The 12,152-nt window shown below is 36.6% G+C and overlaps 1 protein-coding gene across 14 annotated transcripts in view; it reads right to left on the minus strand.

Moving 5' to 3' along the window:
* Window positions 1–12,152, minus strand: part of GPHN (gephyrin) — a 791,686-nt gene that overhangs the window by 78,896 nt on the left and 700,638 nt on the right. For all 14 annotated transcript variants that reach the window (XM_033187698.1, XM_033187697.1, XM_033187683.1 and 11 more), the window contains one exon: window positions 5,407–5,462. In XM_033187698.1, coding sequence (XP_033043589.1) covers window positions 5,407–5,462 — 56 coding nt within the window. The remainder of the gene's footprint in view (window positions 1–5,406; window positions 5,463–12,152) is intronic.

Raw genomic sequence — 12,152 nt, forward strand, 5'->3', positions numbered from 1 at the left:
ATGCAAATGGAAACCAAAATCAGGTAAGAGTAGTTACATTTATACCAGATAAAACACACTTTAAGTCAGAAACTGTAAAAAGAAATACAAGAGAAGTCATTCTATAATTATAAAGGGATCAATTTACCATAAGGATACAACAATTGTAAACATATAGGCATTGAACATGCGATCACCCACTATAAAGCAGGTATTATTTGTCTAAAAGGAGAGACAGATTCCAATACAATAATATTTGGGGAGTTTGACACCCTACTCGCAGCATTGGACAAGTCATACAGATAGAAAATCAACATAGAAATGCTGGATTTAAACTGCATTTTAGACCAAATAGACGTAACAGATATTTATAGTACATTTCATCCAAGAGCTGTATAATACACATTTTTTTTTCACTAGCACATGGAACATTCTCCAGATAGACCATATTAGGCTACAAAACAAGTCTCAACAAGTTTAAAGGAACTAAAATTATATCAAATTTTTTTCCAACCACAATGGACTGAAAGTATAAATCAACACAAAAGGAACATCCAAACTTGCACAAACATGTAGAAATTACACAACATGCTCATGAGCAACCAATGGATCAATAAATATATTAAGAGATACATAGATTTCCCAAAACAAACAAAAATAGAAACACAGCAGACAAAAACCTACGGGATACAGCAAAAACAGCATTAAGAGGGAAGTTTATAGCAATAAACACCTACACCAACATGGTAGAAAGATTTCAATGAAACAACATAGTAATATATCTCAAGGAATTAGAAAAGCAAGAACAAACCAGATCCAAAATCAGAAGAAGGAAAGAAATAATAAAGATCGGAGAAACAAATGAAATTGAGACTAAAAAACCACAAAAGATAAAGAAATTAAAGTTGACTTTATGAAAATATAAACAAAATTGACAAAGCATTAGGTAGACTAATAAAAAAAGACACAAACAAAATCAGAAATGAAAAAGGAGGCATTACAACTGATACTACAGAAATACAAAGGGTCATTAGAGACAACTAGGAAGAACTACATGCCAAAAAATTAGAAAACCTAGTAGAAATGGGTAAATTCCTCAGTACATACAATCTACCGAGCTTGAGCCAAGAAGAAATAGAAAACCTGAACAGATCAATCATGAGTAATGAGACTGAATCTGTAATAAAGTTTCCCATTGAAGAAAAGCCCAAGATCTGATGACTTCACTGCTTAATCCTACCAAACATTTAAAGAAGAACTCATACTAATTCTTCTCAAACTCTTCTGGAAAACTGAAGAGGAAGGAATTCTTCCAAACTCAATCTATGAGGTCAGCATTATTCTGATACTCAAACCAGAAAAGGACACAACACAAAAAAGGAAAACGATAGGCCAATATCCTTGATGCAAAAATGCTTAATAAAACACTTGCAACTGAATCCAGTAGCACATTAAAAAGATCATTTACCATGATCAAGTGGGATTTACCCTGGGGATGCAAGGGTGGCTCAACATATGCCAGTCAATAAACGTGATACATCACACCAACAGGATGAAGGACAAAAACCATATGATCATCTCAACAGACTTAGGAAAACATTTGATAAAATTCAACAAACTTTCATGATTAAAACTCTCAACAACTTAGGTATAGAAAGAATGAGTGTACACAGTTAAGGCCCTAGATGACAAACCCACAGCCAACAACATACTGAATGGGGAAGATTTGAAAGCTTTTCCTCTGAGATTTACACCAAGACAAGGATGCCCACTTTCAACACTTTTATTCAACACAGTCCTGGAAGTCCCAGACAGAACATTTTAGGCAAGAGAAAGAAATAAAGGGTATCCAAAGGGAAAAAGAGGAAGTCAGATTGTACCTGTTTGCAGATAACATGATCTTATATATAGAAAATCCTAAAAGCTCCACCAAAAACTCTTAAAACTGATAAATATAGTACAGCTGCAGGATACAAAATCAACATACAAAAATGAGTAGCATTTCTATACACCAAGAACAAACTAGCAGAGAAAGAAAATGAGAGAGCAATCCCATGTATAATAACTACAAAAAAATCTAGGAATAGATTTAGCCAAGGAGGTAAAAAATCTCTATAAGGAAAACTATAAAATACTGATGAAGGCCGGGCGCGGTGGCTCAAGCCTGTAATCCCAGCACTTTGGGAGGCCGAGACGGGCGGATCACGAGGTCAGGAGATCGAGACCATCCTGGCTAACACGGTGAAACCCCGTCTCTACTAAAAATACAAAAAACTAGCCGGGCGAGGTGGCGGGCGCCTGTAGTCCCAGCTACTCGGGAGGCTGAGGCAGGAGAATGCCGGAAACCCGGGAGGCGGAGCTTGCAGTGAGCTGAAATCTGGCCACTGCACTCCAGTCCGGGCGACAGAGCGAGACTCCGCCTCAAAAAAAAAAAAAAAAAAAAAAAAAAAAAAAAAAAAAAAAAAAAAAATACTGATGAAAAAGATTGAAGAAGCCACAAAAAAAGAGAGAAAGAAACAACATCCCATGTCGTTGGGTTGGAAGAAATAATATTGTGAAAATGACCATACTACCAAAAAAGCAATCTACAGATTCACTGCAATTCCTATATAAATACCAGGTGACATTCTTCACAGAAATAGAAAATCCTACAATTTGTATGAAACCACAAGAGATCCCAGATAGCCAAAGCTATCCTGAATAAAAAGAAGAAAACTGGAGGCTTCACACTGTCAGAAATCAAAATATACTACAAAGCTATAGTAACTGAAATAGCAAGGTTTGGACAGCAAAACAGACACATTGACCAATGGATCAGAAGAGAGAACCCAGTGAGGTTGGAGCCCCCACACAGAGTCCATACTGGGGTGAAGGTTGCAGTGAGCTGAGATCATGCTGGGCAACAGAGCAAGACTCTGTCTCAAGAAAAAACCCAGAAACCAAAAACCAAGAACAATCTCCCTCCCCCCCAAAAAACCCAAACAAACAAACAAAATAAGACAAGTCATTTATAAAAAAGAATCAAACCTAGCTGTTCTTTTTGTCAGAAAAATGGTCATGGTAATGATCCAGCTTGGTGCAGCATGGACAAGAATATATATCACTATAGTGCCAACTTAGCTTCAGAGAGCTGTACGTGAATCTCCTCAATTTTTGGATGCTAAAATGAGGAAGCTAGGGTTAACACCATTGGTACCATCCTTCTCCTATATATCTCAACTCATTTCTACTGTTAGTCCATGCTAAGCCAAAGAAGAAAGGCATGGAACATAGTGTTTGCCAAACTGCTGCCTTTATTTCAAAAATTATTATTTATTTATTTCTTGCCATTTTTATTTATTTTTATTTTTATTTTTTTGAGACGGAGTTTTGCTCTTGTTGCCCAGGCTGGAGTGCAGTGGTGAGATTTCGGCTCACCGCAACCTCTGCCTCCCGGGTTCAAGCGATTCTCCTGCCTCAGCCTCCAGAGTAGCCGGGATTACAGCTATGTGCCACCATGTCTGGCTCATTTTGTATTTTCAGTAGAGACAGGCTTTCTCCATGTTGGTCAGGCTGGTCTTAAACTCGCAAACTCAGGTGATCTGCCCGCCCTGGCCTCCCAAAGTGCTGGGATTATAGGCGTGAGCCACCGCGCCTGCTGACACTTTTATTTTTATATATTGCGTGGTAGTAGCAGTTGAGTATTCCATCTCAGGAAGAGGAAACTTTAAAGGGGAGCAGAAGGGAAAGGAAAAAAGTTCTTTGGTTTTCTTCTAGTTCCATTCAATAAGGTAGGAGCTCTGTCGATCAACCTTCGCAACTCACCAGATTGACAGATGCTATTTCCTCTTAAACAAAACAATGGCCCCAGCACACTTCAAGTTTGAAGCTGTTAAACTCTTCTCTTGTATACCTGTAAGCTGCCACTCCAAGAATCAATTGAGTTTGTTCCCAAACTTGTTTGTGCCAGTGTGTGGCAATAGTTTTAACTGAAATATGTTGTTTAAATAAATATGGCTGGGTGCGGTGGCTCACGCCTGTAATCCCAGCACTTTGGGAGGCTGAGGCAGGTGGATCACAAGGTCAGGAAATCAAGACCATCTTGGCTAACATGGTGAAACCCCAACTCTACTAAAAACACAAAAACAAAAAAATAGCCCTGCATGGTGGTGGGCACCTGTAGTCCCAGCTACTTGGGAGGCCGAGGTGGGAGAATGGCGTGAACCCAGGAGGCGGAGCTTGCAATGAGCCAAGATCGTGCCACTGCACTCCAGCCTGGGCGACAGAGCAAGACTATGCCTCAAAAAGAAAGAAAAGAAAAGAAAAAAGAAAAGAAGAGAAGAGAAGAGAAGAGAAATAGAAGAGAGAAAGAGAAAGAGAGAAGGAAGGAGAGAAGGAAGGAAAGAAGGAAGGAAAGAAGGAAGGAAAGCAGGAAGGAAAGAAAGAAGGAAAGAAAAGAAAGAAAGAGAGAAAGAAAGAAAGAAAGTAAGATTACATAAACCAATAATATATGAGTGTGAAAGAGTTATTTTTTTTCTATAAAAATTAAGTAAAACCTTTTGGAAACCTCCATTAAAAATGCTGCTAAAAAGAAATGCTATAAAATTAGGTGTGAGTGAGGAAACTAAAAGAATGTAAAATATAATAAAACCCTAAAAGGATTCTGCTCTTCTATGTATTGCAAGTATTGCTCAGTTTTTTCCACTTTAAATAAATCAAAATGGAAATCAGAGACATTGCCTTTTGTGTGCTTTACGTAAGAAAGACCTGATAGAAATTAAAACAGCATACTTATTTAAAAGGAAGACCTTGGCTCTTCATCAAGTTATTGACTAATAAATATTTGTTTAACTTAAATTTATATTTATTTTAAATGTATAAAATAACTTCCCACTTTAACTGATTTTTCAATTAAGTGGCCAATTACTGGGCTCCAAGTGTCAAATGGACTTGTATTTTCATTATGGCCCATTATTGTTTCATTTCTTAATATAAATATATGTATACCTGTTCCCTGGCTAGATCCCAAGTGAGAAAAATTAAATAATTAGATAAAGAGTTTAAATAATCTACTTCTTCTAAGTTTCCCTATTTGTAACACAAGTTGGGGAGAAGTCTGAGAAGACTACCTAGAAATTGTTCTATTCAGAACCTTTTTTTTTTTTTTTTTTCAGGAAAAAAAGAATCACCCAATCACAGGTCTGGAAAATGCTTGTAATGCATGTCTGTGAGACATACTAATAATACTATACCATATATTAACAGATGTAGACTTTTCAATTAAGAAATAATTCTTTTGGTTCTCCTGGGAACTATACTTTCATCCCTTTGATAACTTTCTGACTAATCTCTCTAATTCCCACTACACTGATAGGAGAAATTTAGAATTAGATACCCAAAGTCCATGAAGCTGAAATATTCAGTGCCTTTCAGGCCTACCAATCTCACCTGTTCACCAGCTTGGGATTCCCCAATGATGAAACGATCTCCTGGGCCATCAGCAGCTGTGAGATGGAACAGAGCCAAGAACAAACATCAGTATGGACCTATAGCATGGAACAAGAACCTAAAATTGGAATTCTAAAATTTGACTCAAATTATTTGATAAGACTTAGAGAAGTGGAATATTTTTCTGATCTCCTAGACTTGACAATGACTTTGTTACTCCTGGTTTAATGTTTGGTATCCGCAACTCACATGCACTGATAGAAGTGGTCCTAATTGTACCACTGGTGACTAATTGTGCCACGGTGTCACTGGAGATGGTCTTCCTGTCACTTCGTAATTTCCACACTTGTGCTTTTCTAATGTTATTCTAGCCGATCTTCCTAATACCACCTTATCCATGTGTACGTATGTGTCGTGTGTGTGTACACTCATAAATATATATACACATATATATGTGTGTGTGTATATATATGTGTATATATATCCGTATGTCTCCATTTTTCAATAACAATTTAACTACTTCATACTGTTTTCTTATTTATCTCCCAGTCTGGGCTTCCTGATGTGAAATAGGAAGAACATTCCTTTCTTCATCTGACGGCTGAAGGAAATGAATTATAGAATGAAAGAATTCAGGTAGAAAGAAAAGGTAAAGTACTCTGAACAACTTCTGGTTAATGGTAGAGCTAGGACTAAAATCCAGTCTCATAACTGTAGCACAGTATTTTTAAATAATGTATCAAAATTCTATTTATGAGTTAGAATACATAGGCAGTACTGTATCACATTTTCCACTGGCTATTTATTTTTAAATTGAAAAAAGAAATTCCAGAATTGGGATGAAAAAAGTTTATTAAAAAATATATACAGTATAACAATGGCTAGGCCGGGTGCGGTGGCTCAAGCCTGTAATCCCAGCACTTTGGGAGGCCGAGACGGGCGGATCACGAGGTCAGGAGATGGAGGCCATCCTGGCGAACACGGTGAAACCCCGTTTCTACTAAAAAAAAAAAAAAAAAAAAAAAAAAAAAAAAACAATGGCTAGATGAAGGAACATTCTTGGCGATTTAAAGAGTTTTCTTGACATATGATGTGGCTTTCAGACCAATATGACTGGGCAAAAATGTCTATCTAGTACGTTTTAAAATCATGACCATTACCTTCACGTTATCTGCAAACAGCAGAGTTTTGGGGGCATATCTACAAAAAATATATACATTATATATGAATATTTAACATTTATAATCACAGTGATAAATAATGATATTTTCTCTTTTTAAAAGGACATTAGATTAATTGCTCATTTATGTAGCTATAAAGTGATATTTTTTCTAAAGGCTTATATAAAACACTTTATAATGAAGTCATCCCTTTTTTGCATAAATGGTTTTGGTTAGCATGATATGAAGAGGGACAAAAATTAACACTGGGTCCCTTCTGTCACAAGATGTTGTATTTTATGCTTTATAGATATTATCCAAGTTAATAAACTCTTGTTTTTCTGTTTTTTTTTTCAATCCTGTTATATTGTTCCATTTTTATTTGTAAAAACTATCATAGAACAGTTTTATGGTAATGTTATTTTATTAAGCCATTTTCATGGTTTTTTTTTTTTAAAGTTTAAGAAGTTTTTACAACAGTCTGGGTGTGGTGGCTCACACCTATAATCCCAGCACTTTGGGAGGCTGGGGCAGGCAGATCACCTGAGGTCAGGAGTTTGAGACCAGCCTGACCAACGTGGAGAAACCCTGTCTCTACTAAAAATATAAAATTAGCTGGGTGTGGTGGCACATGCCTGTAATACCAGCTACTCGGGAGGCTGAGGCAGAAGAATCGCTTGAACCTGTGAGGCGGAGGTTGTGGTGAGCTGAAGATTGTGCCACTGCACTCCAGCCTGGGCAACAAGAGTGAAACTCCGTCTCAAAAAAAAAAAAGTTTTTACAACAGACATAGAAGTCATTGCTTCAACAATTATCAACATTTTACCAATCTTGTTTCATCTATTCCCCCAATTATTTTTGCCATCTTTCAGAGCAAATGATAATTTTCTTACTGTAGAAAATTAAAACATCAATTATCTTTCAAAGTTCCACACTAACTGCATCTCAAACGTGAATAAACTTACTTAAAATTGTTTCTCTACTAGATAATTATCAGCTTGCTACCTCCTATGGCAACCTAGATATTTTCTCTCTCTCTTTTTTTTTTTTGAGACGGAGTTTCGTTCTTGCTGCCCAGGCTGGGGTGCAATGGCGCAATCTCGGCTCACTGCAACCTCTGCCTCCCGCGTTCAAGCCAATCTCCTGTCTCAGCCTCCCGAGTAGCTGGGATTACAGGCATACGCCACCACGCCCGGCTAATTTTTGTATTTTATTTTATTTTGTTTTTTTTAGTAGAGATGGGATTTCATCATATTGGTCAGGCTGGTGTCAAACTCCTGACCTCAGGTGATCCACCTGCCTCGGCCTCCCAAAATGCTGGGGTTATAGGCATGAGCCACCGTGCCTGACCCGTTTTCTCTTTTTTTACTTCCTGCACAAGGGGGAAATTAGCATTGTTTTAGAGTAAAAAAACCTGAATCTGAATCCTGGTTCTGTTTATTGTTAGCTTCAGGGACTCTCAACAAAATTACTAAACTTCTCTAACCTTCAGTTTTCTTGTTGGTAAAAATGGGGATAATCACACTTTTAAAACAATATCTTTGAAGCTCTTTATTCCTTTTATTCATTCAGTAAATATCTGCTGAGTGTCTTTTATGCCCCAAGTGTTAAATTAGGGGCTGGAGAGAGAGTAGGGGGTAAACCTAGACACTGCTTCTATTTTAGTGCAGTGCCAACCTGTTACAAGGTTTTTCAAACTCTGGATGACAAATGGAGGTAGGCTGTAAAATCTACTTGTGAAGAATTTTTTAATGGAAAGGATAGAAATATATTTCAACACACATGGTAAGGATGACTCTTGTTTCATAAAACTTATTTTTGTTTATATATGTGTATGTATATATATTTATATGTACTGTATATGTTATATATGTGTGTGTATATCATGGGCTTGTGATGTATAATATATTTAATGTATTTCTTCCCATGGGAGTGGTTAAAATAAAACTCTTAAAGTCACTGATGCATCAGGAGAGGCAGATATTAATCAAATAATCACATTAATGAATACATACATACAAATTAAGAAAACTACTCCAAAGCAAAGAAACATGATTTTATGACAGTATACAATTAAAGTACCTGAGCTACACTAGAGGGTCATGAAAAGCATGATAAAAGGATTTCTGATTTGAATATGAAGAATGAGTAAGAGCTAAGTAGGGGTGTGTGTGTGTGTGTGTGTGTGTGTGTGTGTGTGTATGTAGGTGGGGAGAGAGAAAGGGAGGGAGATAGGGAGGGAAGGGAGGAGAGGGGGAGAGAGGAAAAGATAGACATGAAGTGGAAGTGCTCCATCATTGTATGCAAAGAAAACATATGTGCAGAGGCCTTGGTTCATGTCTTCCTTATACCTTATACTCTAGCTATTATCAACTGCTAGTACTATAGCAGTTGATATACTGAGAGTACCAAGACAATTCATATTTTGGCTCCATGACATATGCTACTTCCACTACTTAAAGTATCCTTTTCTTATTCTTGCCTTCTGATTAAAGATTTTCTAGCTGTTAAGACTCAGCTCAAGTGTCATCTTCTCTATGAAGTCATATCTGACTCCTCTCCCCTCAAGAGTTGTCAGCATCCTCTTTTGTTTCCCCAGTGTAGCCTGAAATCAATTATGGCTTCTAAATGTATTTATAGTATTTGCAAATCCCTGGCACTTGCTGTACAATGGTTGTTAAATAAATGTTCAATATGTTAAGTATTCAAAATGGTTGGTAGATGAATGAATGTGGTTCCAAAAAATGTTCTTAGAAGATTCATGCACAAATGAACAAATAAGTAATATTTTCTAACACAAAGTTCTATATTTGTTATATATACTTTTTGCTGATCCATATATATTGTTTCCTTCAAAATTTGAGTCAGCATCTTAAGAATGTTTAGAAAGATTGCTTTGGCTGGGCAAATCACTTCAGCTCAGGAGTTTGAGACCAACCTGGGCAACATGGCAAAACCTCATCTCTACAAAAGATACAAAAATTAGCCAGGTGTGGTGGTGTGTGCCTGTAGTCCTAGCTACTTGGGAGGCTGAGGCACAAAGATGGCTTGAGAACTGGGTGGTAGGTGGGGAGTGGAGGTTTTAGTGAGCTGAGATTGTACCACTGCACTTCAGCTGGAGCAACATAGTGAGATCCTGTCTCAAAAAAAAAAAGAGACTGCTTTGATTAATTCTGTATAACTTAGATTATGTCATTATTCTGTCTAGCATAGTGCCTAGCTCATTGTTGATAATAAATATTTGTTAAAAGACTAAAGAAATGAAGTTAGCATTCTCATAAAGTTTTAGGTGGGAAGTATTTCTCTTTTCTCCTGTTCCCCCACACATGCACATAAACTCAAAATGCTCATATCAATGTTCTGTATAATCCTCTAAATAAACTGAATAATGAGTAGCTGGAGGTCATCTGGGAGGTCATCTGGGGCAAGCCTAGTATGGAGTTTCAGGGAAGTCCACATGTGAAAGCGCTCTGAAGTGATTCTAAGGAGCAAGGTCTTTGTTATTGGGGAAAGTATACCAATTGTGGAGAGAATATGTGCTTACTTGCACTAAGTTCTCCACCTTACCCTGAACCTTTCCAGTTGGTAAATGTGTCTCTATATTGCTAGCTAAGGAAGAATCAGTCAACCAACTACACAGAAGTTTCTTGGTACCAAGAGAGGAGTCATTTTGATTATTTCTCTTATTTCTCAACATTTAATGTGCATGCAAATCATCTGGAGATCTTGTGAATATACAGATTCTAATTTAGTAGGGCTGGGACAGGGCCTGAGATTCTAAATTCTAACAAGCTGATGCTGAGGCTGGTGGTCCATGGATTACCTTTTTTGAGGAGCAGAGCACTATAAGATCTAACTGAATACAGACAAATTCAGACTAAGAGAACATTTAAGGAATAAAAAATTAGTGAACTACAGGAGTCCAAATTTTACATTAACACTAAGGTTTGTCTTATAAAGACAGAAAAATAATTATCAATCTATCTAACTTCCTGATACAGTCATGAGTCACTTAACAATGGGGATATATTCTAAGAAATGCATTGTTAGGCAATTTTGTTGTGTGAACATCATCACAGAGTGTACTAACACAAACCTAGATGATATAGTCTATTATACAAATAGGCTACGTGGTATTGCTCTTGGGCTACAAACTTGTACAGCATATTACAATACTGAATACTATAGGCAACTGTAACACAGTGCTAAGTATCTGTGTATCTAAACATATCTAACTATAGGAAAGGTAATGTGTTGTACTATGTGACCTTACAATGGCTACAATGTCACTAGGCAATAGGAATTTTTCAGCTCCATTGTAATCTTATGGGACCACCATCATGTAAGGGTCTGTTTTTGACCCAAATGTTAATGTGGTGCATGACTATATTTATTTAAAAATATCTATGAAAGAAATAGGTTAAAAAAAGTTGTAGTTTTTCAAGATGAATTCTACAAGTTTAGGTAGGAGAGGGCAGAAGTGGAGGTATGATAGCACATGAACCTAGAGCTTGGAAAGAAAAAAAGAAAGTAAGCCACAGTACATCATTAGAAAAGATGAATGGATTTGAAGGACTTCAACAGACTTAGAATTGTTTCCCTTGTAATTCTGACATATCTGCTAATGTGTTTTCTTTTCTGCTTTGCAACTGTAGAATTTAATTTGAAAGAAGTGATAAAAGCAATATAAACCCTAATGGCATATGCGTTATGTAAACAATGTTTAATGCAAGACCCTGAAGCTATTCCCTCTTATTCCTTCTTTTTCTAATGTCCAGAAAACACTTTTAGTTCTGTTTACCCATTTGTTTGAAGATTTCTGGTTATATTATTTGATATGAAATTGATACCACTAGATAACTACTCATTGTGTACATAGAAAACAATAATCTTCGAATCATCTGCCATAGAATTATCCTTCATTTTCCTTTTCCAGCCATAGTGATCTTTCAAGTCTCTTGAAATACTGTATAGCTATTCATTTATTTTCAATACTAAAGAGTCTCATCATTTCCACTTTAAGGCTGAACAAATTAGAGCACATAGAGATGGCATAACTTTCAGAGGTCCTAGAAAATAGTTGATAGAGGAATAAGGCAGAAGGAATAGTAATTTGTCTACTCTGCTTATAGAACTACACTGTCTGAGACTGCAAGAAGGGCACAGGGTAATAGTCTTTATATGGATACTAAAGATTATAGGAGGGGTTGGCAGGAAAAGGTAACAAGAGAAGGTGACAAATCTGGAATAACAGGATTCATACTTACTGCAATTACACTCAAGTATTACATTAGGTAAATTGTTTGGAATTTTAAACTGGCTACCTTTTCTTATGGAAAGCAGGGAGGTGGGCACAGGATACATGAGTAAGAAGGCATTGTGTATTCTTTACCATTAACTTCCAGGGAAAATGCTTATTAATTGTTAGTATTTGGAAAGGAGGCATTATTTTCCTAAGTATTTTCTTTTTGGAATTAACTAAACTAAATTATTCCAAATTATCTATCTGTTCACATGAGTATTACTCCCATATCATAAGGCCCTCTTTTTCACTGAAAGTGTCCTATAGTAAAGGGCAAAAATAGG

Source organism: Trachypithecus francoisi, unplaced genomic scaffold (genome assembly GCF_009764315.1).
Source record: "Trachypithecus francoisi isolate TF-2019V2 unplaced genomic scaffold, Tfra_2.0 Lachesis_group3, whole genome shotgun sequence".
NCBI classification, from domain to species: Eukaryota; Metazoa; Chordata; class Mammalia; order Primates; family Cercopithecidae; genus Trachypithecus; species Trachypithecus francoisi.